Source organism: Metarhizium robertsii (assembly GCF_000187425.2).
Source record: "Metarhizium robertsii ARSEF 23 chromosome Unknown MAA_Scf_1, whole genome shotgun sequence".
Lineage (NCBI taxonomy): Eukaryota > Fungi > Ascomycota > Sordariomycetes > Hypocreales > Clavicipitaceae > Metarhizium > Metarhizium robertsii.
In genome coordinates this window covers 3,309,490-3,326,282 of record NW_011942149.1, presented here as the reverse complement: position 1 = coordinate 3,326,282, position 16,793 = coordinate 3,309,490, and the positions used below count along the sequence as shown (strand labels likewise).

The 16,793-nt window shown below is 51.6% G+C and overlaps 2 protein-coding genes across 2 annotated transcripts; both read right to left on the bottom strand.

Moving 5' to 3' along the window:
* Positions 1-1,576: 1,576 nt before the first annotated feature.
* On the bottom strand, positions 1,577-3,057 carry MAA_02485 (zinc finger domain-containing protein-type/integrase, DNA-binding protein; the record flags this gene model as incomplete). The annotated part of the gene is made up of 4 exons (XM_007820483.2): positions 1,577-1,605; positions 1,666-2,001; positions 2,057-2,237; positions 2,479-3,057. 4 exons carry the CDS (start codon positions 3,055-3,057, stop codon positions 1,577-1,579), a joined length of 1,125 nt encoding a protein of 374 aa, XP_007818674.2.
* Positions 3,058-7,559: 4,502 nt separating this feature from the next.
* MAA_02486 (uncharacterized protein) lies at positions 7,560-7,880 on the bottom strand (the record flags this gene model as incomplete). Its single annotated transcript, XM_007820484.1, has 1 exon — positions 7,560-7,880. One exon carries the CDS (start codon positions 7,878-7,880, stop codon positions 7,560-7,562), a length of 321 nt encoding a protein of 106 aa, XP_007818675.1.
* Positions 7,881-16,793: the final 8,913 nt, after the last annotated feature.

Genomic DNA, 16,793 nt, shown 5'->3' with positions numbered 1-16,793 from the left:
AAGCCTCTTCTCCTTGTGACACCACGACCGCTGCCCTGGGACCTGAGATCGATCTACTAATATGAATCACGGGACATGGTTGCGTCGTCACCGCAGCCGCGTGGGGTGGCTTGCTTTTTGTCTTCCGAAACTCCCCAGTGCCAAGGAGGTGGATCGCGAAGACCGACGACGACGACGACGACGACAACGACAATGACAACCACCACCACCCAACTCCTCGAATCCACCGCCACTCGCAAACTAGCTTCTGACTGCCGTCGTCATCTCGGTCAAATTTCCCTGCAGCTCACTCGCTGTGCATTGGACAGCTAGCCGGACGACGCAAACGACGCGCGTGCTTCTCTCATGTTTGTTTTTACAGAGACGAATTGTATGTAACCTTGGTGTCATGACATGCATTCTTCATCACAAGCTACCCCAGCACGTACCAAGTGTAGGAGCGTCTCTGCAAAATGTATATTTGTACGCTCTTTTTAGTGAAAAACATTAGTTTGCAATTATGAACATGTCCATCTCGTCTTCGCTTCTGCTCCATCCCGCACTACCATCATATATCTTGGTGCGTTTTCGTCCAACGTGATTCCTGTACTTCTGGCATTGCCATTATAGTAGCAAATACATGGGGAACAGGCTGCCACCTCTTCCTCTTCTTCTTCTCTCTGTCTCTTTTCTCTTTCTCTCATTCCGCCACTTCATTAAGGTTAACGTCATCATCGGTCTAAAAACCGGGTATTGCACCGTCATCGTTAGTCCTCTGCGTCAGAGTCTGTGTCGGCACGCATTACTTCATCTTCTTATAAAGACTCTCCTCCCAGAATTGCCTTGCGGCACAGAAGGTATACCCTCCACAAAAGAAGAGGTTTCGCTTCATCACGCCATCTTTTCATATCCTAACATCCCTAATGCGCCAGGTAATCAAATTGACCACCGTAGTCTCGTGAAATAATGCCCTCTACCTCCCATGCACCATAAAACAATGCAAAAGTTAACTCAACCTTTCTCCACCCGCCCACCCAGCCATTTCCCCAGGAAATAATCGCGAAAATCAAAAGTTGCGTCATGGCGAATGAGAAAACCAATCAACGTCATACTAATGGGAGAAAATGGGCAAGTACCATAAGAGTAAGAAATAAGAAAACAAAAAACACTAAAGGAAAGTATGCAATAAGAAAACGGTTAAAAAGAATTCAATAAGGGACAAACTCCAACCATTATGGAAGGCTGAAAGCCTCTTGAGGCTAAATATATGTGTGTCCAAAGACAAACCATGAGAGCTCTTCACCCCAATACAAAACGTACAACAGTCGAGAGTCCTGTTGAGGGTATATCCGACCCGTCCGCCCTTTTCTTCGAAAAATCTGAACGCCGAGAGCCGCTCCACCGCCATTGCTTGAACTGGTGTCCTCCTACGGAGGCAACTAGGCCAAGGAGAGAGTTTCCCGCCAATCATGGCAATTATGAGTTGAGAGAAATATGCGGATTCGTACAGTGGCCCAGTATTTTACAAGTCATGATTCCGGTCTGTTGGTACCCCAGGTAACAGCCACTTGCCTTCGGTCACCAAGAACACGCCACCCTAATGACTTCCAGGAGGGCCGCCATTAGCTGCGAGTGCATGTCAGTATCCCTCCCGATTTTAATCCCATGTCATCATTTTCGACTTACACTGGTTGTACATGCTTTGGGTAGGCTGGCCGTATGGCGAATGAGGCTGGTAGTTTGGGTACATGTGGCCGGCACCATAGTCTGCAAGCTGCTGTTGGGGGACTGCTCCTGACGGAGGAGCTGGATACTGATTTGGTTGATAACCAATAGGAGGCAGCTGAACAGGTCGAGAGCCTGGGTAGGTTGAAGTTGGAGGAACATCAGGGCCTTGGTCTGGTCCACCGTTGTGCGCTTGTGCGGCGGCAGCAGCGGCACGGTGTCGCTCTTCCTCAGCCTTACGCTGTGCCTCTTCCTCCTTCTTGCGCTGTTTCCATTCCTTGCGGATCTCCTTGAATTCTGAAAATGAAAGGTTAGCATGCAAGTCAGTCGGGTTGGTTGTAGGCCAAAGTACCTTCAGGGGTTCGTTTCTGCCCGTGGGATTGCATGGTGACGTGAGCATTCAAGTGGTTCAGCGTGCCGTAAGCCTTTTCGCAGCCATTCCAACCACACTTGTACATGCGCTCAATTTCTTCATATCGTCGGCGGGGGCGCTTGTGCTGCTGCGCTCCAGGAATTGGCACAAACGAGTAAACCTCAAAAGCCAGTCATGTTAGCCATATGTGACATAGATTACGTTGTCTGGCGGTCCTTTCCGAAAAGGGGCGGGCTGGAGGCTAGTCCATTGCTGCGCTGTGCTGTGGCGAGGGGCCAAAAATAGAGTTCAACACTATATTCGGTGACGACTCGATCGCAGCCACGCCAAGTTCTTTTCCAGACTAGGCGACCAACATCGCGGAGGAAGCCATGCAAAAGTTGTTCCATTCTAAAACTTACCTGATTTGGCCTTTGTTGAGCCTGCTGTGAGGCCTGAGAGGGCGAGTACACAGGGTGCCCAGACGCAATTTGACTATGCTGAGAGTAACCCGTCCAGTCGGGACGAGGCTGCGCATATATGCCACTGTTTGTATGGGAGTAATTGTGCGTCATGTCTGGATTTGTACCGTATGGTGAATGTTGGCCGTAAGGGTAAGTCGGGCTAGGTGCCGCAATGGACGGGTCTATAGGCACTCCGGTGTCAGAATGAACGGTATGGGCTTGATGGTTTCGCCCATCCTGCTGGGTAAATGACGGACTGTTTTGTTGCTGCGCCATACCTCCGCTGCCGGTGCCGGTCGCTGGATGGTATGAACGCTGGATATGCTCCTGGAAGGTTCCTGATCGCGAGGACTGAGGGTACACGCCGTACTCAGACGTAGGTGTCGCCGAGGTCGGATAGCTGACTTCTTGCTTGACGGGATACTGCGCACCTGACGCGTGATCTGCAGCCGAACCTTCAGAATGATTGTCGCCGAAGCTGCTTGGGTAGGGCGAGGGCAAACCTGTCTGCGAGTAGTCGTGAACAGGTCGGTCCATAGAGGTACGACTAGTCCGGAGGTTGCGTAGAGTCGCCAAGTCAGTCAAGTTCAAGTGCCGCAAAGAAGCTCCAAGATGTGCCAATCGGCCAACACCAGACTTGTCTATGCTGGTAGAGAGGGGCGAAAAATAAAAGACAAAGTAGCAACCGGGAGGGAGCGATTCCGCGAGGCGATGTATAAATCGACGGATGGGCCGTTCACTTTCCGAGTGTCCGGCTGGCGTCTGAGTGAGGACGAGATTGACAGCCCAGAGAAAGAAGAGTAAATGTTGCAAGTAGCAAGTTGAAGGACGAAAGAGGGGAGAGTTGATGAGGATAAAAGTGATCCCTGTTCAGGCGGATATATGGCGTATGTATATACCCCGTGGTGGGTTAGATGACGGTTCCTGGTGGCAGGCTGATGGACAATGGCGGCAGCAGTGCAAGTCCGTAATTGTACTGGTACTTGGGGATGGCGCCCGTGCAAGCGGCCAAAATGGAGGTTTATAGTCTATTTCCCAAAGGTTGATTGATGACACCAGGAACAAGACCGAGTACTTTTGAGACGGATCTCTGTCGCTGGGGACGGGGGTTCCAAGGATGTTTGCACACAGTCGCCCACGATCAGAGGATAAAGTCGAGGGGCTAAGATGGCTTTGAACCAGATTGCGGAGCGCGACACTAATATAGTGCAGTATCGATTGTGGACTCTGCCGAGCGCCCAATTCCAACTGAGCCTAGCGCCTGACTCGAGATGGGACCTGCTGGGACCTGCTAGGACTTTGCTGGGACTGGAGGGGGGGTGTGAACGCAACAGATTGTCTTCGGCGATGAACTCTGACCGCAGCAGAGAGTCAGTCAGGGTGAAAAACAGCCCGAGGTCGACTCGGGAAAATGCGCAAAACCGCTGAGATGCGCAATTCACGTCAGAAAACCACAGATCGCAGGGCAAGCTTCGGCCGCAAGGCTTGAGGCTTAAAGCTGGAGGCGCGATGCTTCAGGCGTGAAGCGGGCAGGAGGCCGGGAGGGCACTGGTCTGGTGCGCTTTCCTGTGCGTCTGTTGCCTAGTTGCAAGTTGCGTGCGTGCTCGAAAAATGAGAATGTGTGGCAGCGGCCGAGGCAGCGATAATTGTTGTTATTGTTGTGCAGCAGCGCGATGCGGGACCCGAAGAAATTTGATACGGTCTGGTGCGCTGGCGAGGCAAAAATAATGAACAACGGGGACCTTGAGTAATGAAGAAGACAAGCGGAGCAATTGGGCGCGGCCCTCGGAGCTTGTGCACCAGAGGCTGCTTGGGATAAGACAGGACAAGAAGACGGTGGGCCGACTCCAGATAGTACTCAGTCAGCGACCCGACGGCAAATGCTCAAGGGCAAGTGACGGCCAAATTATGCTGGTGCCAATCAAAGACACGGCCTCAACCAGACACGGCGTGCAAGCACGGGATGCGCGCTCTTGAGGCCTCGCGCAGACAGGACGGACGGACACAAGAGTCCTCCTATGCGAGCCAAGTCTGGTGTTACGGCTCCGTGTCTCCAAGAAAATTAAGTCAACTGTGAATCGATGATAGCACGGGCAGGCGAGAATTTTGAATGCAGAGGTCAATCAATGCATTTGTAATGGATGGCAAAGAGAGAGAGAAATCGGGCGGCCGACTTGGCAGAGGCAAAGATTACATGTACGGGCCGACGACAGATGCAGGCTGCGAAGGGCTGGACCACCAAACACATCAAACATGAACAACACATGAACATCATGTCGGGGCCACGGAAAACCACGACAGACAGACGTGGGGGAACCACACAATCAGAACAACGGATGGAACCCAGTGATTGGGACCAGCGGGAGGACTCTGGAGTGGTGGGCTTTTCGTCTCTCGTGGGATTTGCCTATTACACAATACTGCTCCGTTCGAGATGGAAGCAGCGGTATTGTGTGTGGACAGGGGAGGGGGTGTGAGGCGAAAAATCGGGTTATTTCCGTCGTAGCGCGAACCTGATGAGAGGCAGAGAAGATGCAAATGGCACTTGATGGCGATCCGGCGAGCTGGACGAGGCACGCGGGTTGGCACGCTACGAAAAGAGAAGCTGGCTCAATCCGGAACATGCTACAAATCAGTGGGTGATGAGTGACGCCGTTTATTCAGTGACCTTTATGTTGTTGATGATGTGTATGATGAATGTTAATGATGATGGCCATCATGATGATGATGATGATATGCTATTGGTGTTGTTTGTTGCTGCTGCTGCTGCTGCTGCGGATACTATGGAAGGAAAGTCATGATGACGGTGATGACAATGGAAGGTGAGGTCAAGGCGGTGGCAGCCAAAATTAATGCGGCCTGTATTCGTGGGCGAGGTGTAAACCACAAGCGCGAGATCTTCAGCCCTGCTTGGTCATTTGTCACTGTCTTGAGGCCCTCTGGGACATGGAACCAATGAATGACTCGGTCAGTCGTTCAACAATGACATCAGCCAGAGGGTAAAGCATAGAAAAAACAAGGAAAAGGTAGGGAGGCGGCGTATCAGGAAGAATGCAAAAAGGAAAGAGAAAAAAAAACTTCGCCGAGAAGGAAAAAATCAAGACAGAGCAAGACCTGCATCCTCACTGCGACTGGTGACTGGTGACTGTTCCAGACGGGGACACCGATGAGGCGATAGAGGAGGTGAGGTGGACGGTAGCAACCTTGACTTGACAACATTGAAGATCTGGTCAGGTGCTGCCGGAGGAGAAAGAGCCCTGTGAGCCCTGTGAGGTCACTGTAGCCCTCAACCCTGGAGCACTGAAAGGGCTTGCAGTGCATGGTGCCAGCGCTTACAGAACGCTCACGCGGGGGTGGCTGCAGCGATCCAACGGGGTGGGCGCACAAAGAGGATGGTGGGGCCTGCTGGGGCCAGCAACAACAGAGACCCTCAGTGTCCGCTCTTGCTGAGTGCTGATTCCTGGGAGAAATATCATTGATTAGTTTCCTGCCCCCTGTGGCTCTGTGGCTCTTGTGGCTCCCTGTGGCTCCCTGTGGTTCCCTGCTCACGGAGCCAGACGAACCAGGATGGCCGGCCCCTGCACCCCTGTAACTACCTACCTAGGTACCCAAGCACCTACGATACGACCAGACAGCCATACTCAAGTGCTACGTTGACCTAATACCATTGTACAGCCATACAACCCTTCTACCAGTCTGCTGGCTTCTGGGAGGTCAACTGCACATGTGGTCCTGTGACATTTTGGAGTCCCCCCGGCCGGCTTCAGCAAAGCCCGACAACATTGTGGCGGAGGGGCGTACAGGGTGCTCAGGTGCTTCGAGCAATCGCTCTCCACCCATTTGATCGAGTATTGCTCTCTTCCTCCCTCCTGAGTCGATGTCGACCGGGCCTTGGGCGTTGCTGCAACGTGCGCGAGTGGCTGCGTAGCTCGCTCTTTTACCATCATGTCCGTGCCGAAATTGTGGCAATTCTCAGACTGCAGGCCGTGTCCGCTGGCTGGCCACTATTACAGCCCTTTTCTGGTATTAAACTTTTTTGTTTTCTGGCCTGCCGGGGTGGGCGACTCAATCATTGACCAGGGACGGGAGAAATATTATACTACTGGCAAAACGTTGATTTTGACGCTGCTGCGAGCGTGTCATATCTCCAAGCTGCTATGCGTGTTGGCGTCTATGTATCGGTACTTGTCAAGCCGCATTCCTTCATCCCCAACCAAGTGACGTTCAATTCAGACCCTCGCGAGAAAGCTGGAATGGACAAGTAATCGGTATTTCGGTTTGTGGGTATCCCCAGTGATACAATAAGGCAGCCAGAGCGACAAAGAAAAACGTGGATGAAGATGTCCGAACTCCTGGTCTGCCCTAGACAGTGTCAAGTGCTCTTATAAGAACTGGGGGCACTGGGCCAGCTCCGTATTACAGTGGATATACATACATACCTATGTATAATGTTATATGTATGTATGTATATACAACATACATACATACATACGCTCAAGATGTATGTACTCTCTCCGTCGGAGCCGATTGCCCCGCGACCAGGGTTTTTTTATCCGCCGCGTTCGCACCTACAGACAACTTTGGAAGCTGAGACTTCAAAAGGTCTTGGCCACTGAAGTGGATTCTTGTTTTGCAGTGATAGCCGCCTGAAAAGAAACCCGTTTTGCCTGGGGACACTTGGGTGAATACCTCTCATACCTCATATGCCAACTCCAACGCCGGACAATCCAGTCTCTCTTTGCGCCATGCGGACGGAAGTCTTCTAACCTTCCTCCTTCTTGAAAAGCAATGATGGCATTGAAGAAGATGAATATACGCCAAGCGGAATCTCGATGGCATGGTTAATCAAAGACCAGTTCAACCCGCCAGGCCTCCCTCTATACAATACATTCGCTTCCCAGTCTGGGAGCTCGCGGCGAAGGACAAAATGGAACTCATTCAACACACAACATTGCGCTCCAATCACAGTTATGGTGGCTGGTTCCACCAGAAAGGGAGACTTCAACAGCGAGGGCGCGGGGAGGGTGCGAGGCTGACTATCACTGGCTGCGGATATCCTTGCGAGCTGGGGTGAGGGTGTGCAGACAGAGAGAGGGGAAGGGGTGGTCATTGTACGGATCGCAGGGTTTGTATTCAAGGCATCCTGTATCGCCCAGGTTGATGTCGATGTCGTCGTCGGAGTAAATGCCCATAATGGCGAATTTATTCGACTGGGCATTGGACTGTGGGGGGCGGACAGGAACCTTGACCGTTGGGCCATATCCCATGTTTCTTGTGCCATTGGCATTTCCTGCCGAATAGACCTGCTGCCTTGTCATTCTCGTGAACAATGTGAACCCGTCGAAGTGCGAAGTATCCATTTTTGCAGTCAGTATTTCGCAGTAAGATGTGAGCGCCGACCGAGATGCTCGTCTTGGCTGCTAACGGAAGTGGAAAAGAGGGGGATCCAGCCGTTCAGAAGGGCCAAGGGTTGGCTTGGTTACTTCCCCAGAGTTCCAACAACTTGGAGGCAATCAAGCAAGTTACCCAGGTAGAGTGCGGTGGTTGAAGACTGTCGACGAAGACGGTCGACGTGGAGAGACAAAGTCTGGCGCCATGATCACCGTGGCCGCGGTCTCGGGCACGTTTTGTCTGGTGTTAGGGCCCAGCAGGTCGGTTCACGGGCTCACGCTAGCCTATGTTACACAATCTGAGCCTCTCGACCTCGGTTTGTACTCTTTGCAGAGAATGGAGTGCCGGAGTACTCTCAACGGACTACTAGTCACTCGTGTTCCTGGATCAGGATTGTGGAGGCGGGTGAAGGGTGAGGGGGCCAGACTGGTTCCCAAAGCTCTGTGTGGTGTCAAGGTCCAACAGCCGCGTGGAAAGCCAATAAAGGCCGGCGAGACGAGACTTGGAGAAAGAAATTCATTGCCGATCCATCTGCTGAACGTCTGCAGGACAATCAATGTTTCTCGATTCGAGCCTCCAAGGCAGCCAGGTATTCAGCGACGCGAGTTGCGTCGGGTCTGCTGAGACAGTCGACAGGAACGCAAAAGTGGGCACTTGCACAATACAATAGGCTCCAGATGTCTGTTCTGTCTCGTGGTCAACGTGTTTGCAATTGGTAAATGGGGTGCGGTGATCTCAGTACTCCTTACAGGAACGAGCGGCCAACCGCTGCCCTTCGCTTGAGCAACCTTTTTGATGGTGTCGTGCGTGTCTGGTCTGTCTGGTCTAAGTTGGTCTTGTCCCGCAGCTGAATTTCTGGGCGATGATCTTCATCATCAACTGAAAAGGGAAAAAATATGGAACAATAATGAATTAAAAATTAAATGAAATAAGGGAGAGACGAGTTGGCCTTTGCCTGCGTCCGCAACGCAACGCAACCGCAACGGAGATACATATTGTAGATAGAGTCAAGTCCTAGCATCGAACATCAGTGGGGAGGGATGAGGCCAAAGTGCTGATGGCATGCCAAGCTCAGGCGAGCCACACGACTATCTCTCTCCTAATTGTTGCCGTCATATGTTGTTTCCATCTGCCAGATGGAGGCCAAGAGCGCGAGACTGTGTCATGGTGCCGTGATGGTGCCGTGATGGACAAACAGCCGCCACAGCGTCGACATGCATGCATAAGATGTGTGCAGGTGTCCACCCAAGACACGACGTGCACATGTGTGCCCTCCCCTCTTTCTTCCAGATGTCCCCACGGCGCTCCGTCAGGGCGGCCCAGAGAGACGTGCAGAGCTGCAAGCCAGGGTCAGCCACTTTTAGCAACACCCAAATTGCTCCAGGGCATCCACCGTCCCCAAGCCCACAACGCACCAGACCAGTATCACATCACGTCAGGAAGAACAGACGAAAGATTGATGTGCCTTAGCCTGCAGAGCCAGAAGAACGACTAGGAGATTAAGATGTCGGGAGTCATCCGGAAGCGCGTTGACGGCAAGCCCACCTTGATTGATTCAGCCAGTTTAGACTTGCTGCTAGTCGAAAGACGAAAAGGATCACGTCCAGTGGCATCCGCGTCCTGTATAGTGACCTCCACCAGAGTTTCGAAAACGAAAAAGGAAAAAAAGGGCGAGGTGCCCATGCCCGTGTCCGTGATATGCAGAGATGACGATTTGTTGTAGTAATTCTCACTGCGTTGTTATCGACAGGTTTGCGGCGGGCAAGGCGGCACCTCAACAAACACCTGCCCATGTCAGCATGTGTGAGGAGCTGATTGCGTCCAGATGTCAGGTCAGCAATCAACAACGGGCCAAGTGGGTCACGCCGGTGGTTGCGGTCTGCAAAGTTCCGTATGGTAGTTATGTGTCCAGCTAACCAGGGGTCGCCAGAGAAACTCGGACGCTCTCGACGAAACCAATCTCTTCGTATTAGTATTGCACAGACAATCAACTTGTCAGATGGCCAAGTGCATGCCCATGTCGGCCGAGGGCTCTTTACGCGATATCCGGCCTTCCACAATGATATCCACGATTCCTGGCTAAACCACCTCAAGCCACTTCCTGGGGTCAAGGCCAGACACTCTCAGCCCTTCATATAGTATTACTATGAGCAAGTACGGAGTATCACGCTGGATGTCCACCCAGCATCCCTGTTCTATAGTAACCATGCTCCCCTCCCCCCCTCTCTCTCCCCGGCTGCATCCCATCGCGACCTTGAGGATTGTCCAAAACAAGAACATGAGTGGTTTCAGTGCTGGATTCTCTTCCTCGCCTGCCTCAGGGTTGCCGCCGCATGGGCGACATTTGCGCGCCATTCCTGGACTAGGTTCAAGCCGTACTAATAGTCTGCAGATGCGATTCCAATACCCAGAATGCCCCATAATTCAGATCAGCATCTCATGGTCAAGGCGGAGAGTTTGGATATCAAACAGACCTATGGTCGAACAGTTGATGAATAGACACAGGAAACAGAGAAGCTCTTGTGCATGTAGCCTTCAACCGATGGAAAATTGCTTGTAAATGGGGAAAATGCAGCATCGGTACTTTGACCAAGAAACTGGAACAAATTTGAACGAGGCCGGGGCAAAAATGGGCGACTGTGTGGTATGAGATGTCGGGCGTATTCTGAAATATATCCGGCAGAAATGTTGATGTCGCAACCGCACACATGGCACTCGATGCCGCGCTCGTAGTCCTCGACCATTTCTTGAGCTCGGACGCTTTTCGAACTCGTATATCGTAGGGCCGGCGCGATGGGTGATGCTGAGGTCGCAGTTGAGAACAAACAATACCATTATGTTCCTGCCGTGGATGTCTTGATGCTGTTCGAGGCACCCCTTGTGGACAAGCACCAGACATTCTCACCATACCGCGTTGCGCCAAAACGTTCCAATGTTAAGTCGGATCGATCGCTCAGACAGCCCCACACAAAGCCAGTGCCATCTTTGCACTACATACTACATACATAACTTGCCACATACTCCGTACCGCATACCTCATACCACAGAATCTCCCAACCCCCAGTTGGTAGTACTCGTTCCGTACAGCAGCCACATGAGTGCCTCTGTCGGGTCGACGGACGGGGCCTGGTTGACCTCTTCTTTTTGTCAGGTCTATGTATAATTCATTAGCCTCCACACCTTATCCATGTCGCTCTTCGAGGAGTCACCCACCCTAAAACACAATGTCTTGATTTCCCCGGCGCGGCGACTTGCAAGTTCTCTTCGTGGTGCTTGTGCACTTGAGACATGAATGAAAACAAAAAAGAAAAAGAAAAGAAAAAAAGAAAATAAAAGAATAGAAACCAACAGGGATAAAACACGACCTGGGGATGGGGAATGGGTGATTACGCCGGATAATGGTTGTATATCGTGCCAGCAAGTTGAAGCAGCGGCTATTTTTGGCGCCATGGGCATTCTGAAAGCTGATGAATTGACATGATCAATTTCAACGTTAACCCAGCGAGCGCCGTCAATCTAGTGTGGGCTGCTGCAGCCCTGCAGAATGCGCCGGCCCCCTCCCCCCCTTCTCGCCAACTGGCAACTGGCCCTTCACAAGTTCCCCAGTTTCCTCCAAGCCCAAATGGTGCCACGCCCACTTTGACTACGACATGCCGACCAACTAGGGAGGTACCAACGTACCTACTCCATTCAAGACACACATAGAGTAAGTTGCGGGCTAAGTTGACCTTGGGTACATTTATCTCCACGCTTATGCACGACCCAATCAATACATTTGCGATTGGGCAGCCTGGCAGCTGCAGATGATCGTCATGCCTCTTTCGCCTTGTGGACTCTTTATGTATTTATTTCCCGTGCAATACTGTCCATTGAGAACCATGGACAAAAAAACAAATGAGCCGTGCACGGCTGCAATGGGCATGATGCGGCGAGGCGGGGGCGGCGAGTTGCCCAAAGACTTCGTTTTAGAACCATGTTCTAGCCTCATTTTCAAAAGATCAAACAGGAACATGAGAATCCCAGATGACCCTGCTATTCGAAACTCTCAAGTGCTTCTTCGCGCACCACCTGCCGTCATGGCCACATCTGGGCTTGGCGTTAGCGCCCAAGGGGAATATGCGGAAGATCTAGAGTTACTGCGGGGGAGAGAAGAAAGTCGGCGAGGAGATGCATGCATCAAGGTTGTTCGATGATACTCTCCGTATGCACATGGCCATCTAATGACGACCATGTTGACTGGTCGCGTCCGAATTCGACAAGACCTTGTCACCATCTGACATGACAGACCTGACATGACAGACCTGACGTGACTGGCATGACAGATATGACAGATATGGCGGGCACGACAGGCACGACGGACGGACACGGCAAGGCATGGCATGGAAATATGCACGTCCCGTACGTTCCAAACTCAGGAGCCCTCGGCGTACTTGCCTCGAAACATACCAGCCTACATGTACCTAGGTCGGTAGCTATTGGACCAACTCTGCATTTAGCCGGCTTTACCGCATGGTGCTGTGTCACGCCAAATTTCAGTATCCCTAAGACCGCATTCGCCAGAGCTGGAGAATTGATGCTGAACTCTTATGAGAACAAGGTATAATTCATTTCTCGACGTCGGCGCCAACTGCGCTTGTACGCTGCAGCCAGTTCTCAAGTCTATTTATCATAATAGAAAGCTTTAGAGAACACTAAAGGACTGGACATCAACGACTAGTGTCCACAGGGTACACGTGTAAAGCCATGTCAGGAATTCCTGCACTGCTTGCATTGCCTGCCTACTTAGACCTGCCTGCTTAAGTTCCAGTTCTTGGATGCAGAATACGGAATACACTTTTTGTCACTACGTGCTTTTGCGAGTTGGTGTCACTCACCCAAGTTGACCCAACCTGCATCTCGTCTCACGTGGGGTATCCACCGATGCGCGAACCCATCCATGCTCACGCCAACCTGGTCGTCCAAGTTCCAAGTTCCAAGTTCCAGGTCCCAGGTCCCAGGTCCCAGGCTTGCTCAGCTTATCGCTCTGTCCTTTTTACTACTGCGATGCCGAATGAAGAGCCTTGAATCTCAGGGCGTACAAACCTTTTCGAAGAGTCAACTGAACCAAATGTCACGGTTCTGGTCGGGACAGTCCACAATCACTGGGTTGACAAGCGTACCCGTCAATTTCATATTCAAAATGGCCACTGTAACACATGTGCATGCATGGCTGTGGAGTCTTGTCTCGTTCAGGTCGACGGTATCATGCTTTTTTGAACGTACGTTACTTGTCCTCGTTATTAGCCCCAGACTAACTGTTTTTAAGATCATCATGGACGGCAATCGCAAGGACCAATTACTTGAACAACATGTCGACGTAATATATGCAATAGCTATGGCAACAGTCCAGCGCTATTGTACTCAACCAGTTCGGGCACACACTAGGTGGGTAGGAGTCGGTGGACAAAACCAAACCGGACAACAACCATCCTTCCAAGCCACTACATGATCGATACACTCAGTCTTCTTCACAATTTCTCAGGCCCAGCAGGGGGACTGCAAAGCAGTAAACTTATTTGGTAGTACCCGCTCAAAGCAGGGCCAGCGAAATCCGTATTTGCCACTATACTGCTAGGAAATCTACTAAAACTAGAGCTGTCTACTTTAGCGTAATGGCCCATCCACATGGCGATCAATCCCCGAGAGTGTTGCAGCACAAGCCTCCAGGCGTTTCTGGAATATCTGGCTAGCTCGGCTTCCTTCAAAGTATTATTCCCGTTCGGACACTTGCAGTATATGTACAGTACGTGGGACATCAGACGAACCATGGGGTTCGTTGTGGAAACAACAAAAGGCACCAGCAAACGCCTCAACTCCACAAGAAAGACGCCCTCCTACCGTCCAGTTGAGGGATATGCTCCTTGACTTGTGGTGAAATGTTTCCCCTCGCGGCGACGGGGTTGCCCGGGGCAAATAAACATGCCATCCATCGCCTCGTCCATTATTGGAACTTAAGCTTCTGCATGACCCAGCGATGAATTCATATCCTCAACTGTGCATTCCCATTGACACAAAGATTCCATTTCAGGGGCGAGTTTCCAGTCAGCGGCGCGGCTGGGGGACGGGTGTTCTTCTCATTGAGGACAGGATGGGCACACACTGAGCAACATGGCCTACCAGGAAAGGAAAATGGCCGATACATGGCATGATAAACGATATTTCTCAACCTAATAAACGCTATACTCCACCAAAACTTCAGCCGTATCCATATTGCCCAGTCTGACAAAGTTTCATGATATCAAAATCAAATCTCGGACTCGCGGATGCAAAGGCTTCCGGTGTGCATTCGACAGCCTGGCCAGCAAGCGTCTGTGTTCAGCTGCGTCCTTAGTCGCCAAGAGCGATGCTAGGCCATTGAATATGATTTGTAGAATGGTGATTTCCGAGACAGGCGCCACGATGGCAGCCACCGGCGAAGCGCCAATCTTGGATAGAGTGTCTTTGCAGCCAAGGTTGAAATTTCAATACGCTTGGTCGTCGATTTTTTGTCACTCAATATGGAAAGAAAAACCGGCCGTTGGATTTTGTTTTCACTTTATCGGCTACAGACCAACGTCACGGCCTAGCCAAGCCACATGAATAACGTTATTCATCAGGTTTCGGGTGGGTGGATGGAAGCCTAGACAGCTTTCCCGGAACAACTACAAAACAATTTTGGTCACAATTGCCCGGTTCCGTCGACGGAACGCACCGCACTGCGCTACGGAAACAAGAATCCGATACAGACCCAGCAATGTCATTGGCATTGAATTCGAGGACCTGGGAGGAGAACTCGCGTTGGTCTCGCCCGCCACTGCTGACAGCCCCTTATATAACCCTTTCATTTGTGGAAAAGGGGTGTCCAGCTCGCAATACCCAGGATTTAGTACATGATTGAAATATTTTGGCATGACCAACCTCGAACATCAGCGTCTTTTGATGGGATTGAAGATTGTAAATCAGGGGCTTGTGTCACAGGTTGTCATGACGGGTTTGCCCTGGCCCGTTGGTCTGGCGGCGGCCCACTTTCGCTCCATTTTCCAGATCTCACTTCTGCATCCATCTACTCAGCATGGTGTCGGCGAACTGAGCCGCCCAGCGGATCCTAGCAGAGAGCTTTTGCCTGGCTCTGGCCTGGCTGAAGTTGCAGCAGGGGCGCTGTGATCTGATTCAAACCAACCAGACACATGCCGAAGTCATCTTAGGGCCATTTTCGGCCCCTAGTTTGCTGAACCCGCGGCTGGGCGGCTCCGTGGATGAGATTCCCACCAACCCAAAACGCGACTCCGAACTAGTATGGGAGGGGGATGGTAGGTACTACTACATGGGCAAACGGCTTTCGAGTATCAGCTAGGCATCTAGGATCCCATCACCAGTGGCGGCCGGGACTAGACAAATATCCGTGTGGAGTTTTGCATGCTGACGAGATGAAGCTCCATGTTGAAGCAAGCTATTCTGGCAGCCACGCCGTGTATACAGCATCTCTCAACGCATCTCACGAAGAAATCGCCGTGGACAACAGAAATTACATCTCCCTGCTACTTTACATGTCTCAGCAGTTAGTTGTCCTCATTTTTTGGTGGGCACAGACTTGAATAAGTCGCCGCGGGGTGATATCGGTCTTCTGCTTTTAGTAGCGCCGCGACTTTGTGTCAACCTTCTTCCCGCATGGATCTCGGAGAATTGGCATTTGGCAGGTTGGAAAGGGATTGGATCATGTTCCCTGCTTACTTTTCGAAATCAGACAGCTTGAGCATTCTTCCGAAAATCCCTGTGTACATCACCCGCGGCCAGTGCGGTCGACAAAGTGTCCAATGCAGACTGGTGGTGGTGGCTCAAACAACATTTTTGCACATACATCTACCTAACTTGCGACTCCTTTGATGGACGGCTCCCTCGCTGGGAGTGTGACATGTTAGGAGGAGTGTGGCCGGTGGTGCAACCCTGGGGCAATACAGGCTGAATGTTGAATGGCCGGCTGCACCCCCTATCCTGTATTTCAAGATGGTTGTCGCATAGGCAGAGCGCAGGTTGCCCCTGGTGAGGCATACGACGAGCAACGTCATGTGCATCTAATTATACGATTTTCGGAAGGGCTCTTGGCTTGCATCCGGGATTTGTCGAAGCCGTGACAATCAAAGTCAAAATAACGGACAAAGTTGGAAAGAAAGGTCGCACCAGCAAAACACGACACCAGAGGGCTGGGACTTGCACGACGGAGGCCGAGCCGGCGGCTGTGCTTCCATTGTATTGGATGTTCTCCCATATGCATAGACCTTCTCCGTACATTATCTGGAGTGGGAATCGGAGACACATCGTTATGCATTTTGCATTAGAAGGCCAGCTGCAACGGGTTGCAAGCAAAGCAAGCAAGCAAGCATGCATGCATGTAGTAATGCAGCCAGCGCATTTCCTTGTGCTGGATGGACTGCTGGACAAGGACAAGCTGGGGTACAAACGCCACCCACCTCCATTGATACTGCTAGTACTACTGCTACTACTAGTAGTAGTAGGACTATCTCCAGCAGAGATCCAAAGGCCCCAGACTGCGAGTTGGCTTGGAGAAGGGGTCTGAAAGGAGGGGGGAGCCTGGACACTTGGAGTCGGTCTCACGAAACAGGAAGGGCTGGCCGCTTGGCCCCGATTATGATGAATGGATGCCACGGAGTCACCCGGTTGGCAGACCAGGAATCAACAAGAGGCCTGACGATGTCGGACCCAACCGGGTTGGAGTTGTACCGATTGAGGCCATCAACTCTGGCAGGTCAGGAGGAAGAAATCAGGAATCCAGCCACTTAAGCCACCAAGGGATGATTGAATAGCTGCCAACCACCTGGGCAGTTCAAATCAATTGTGTATTGTAT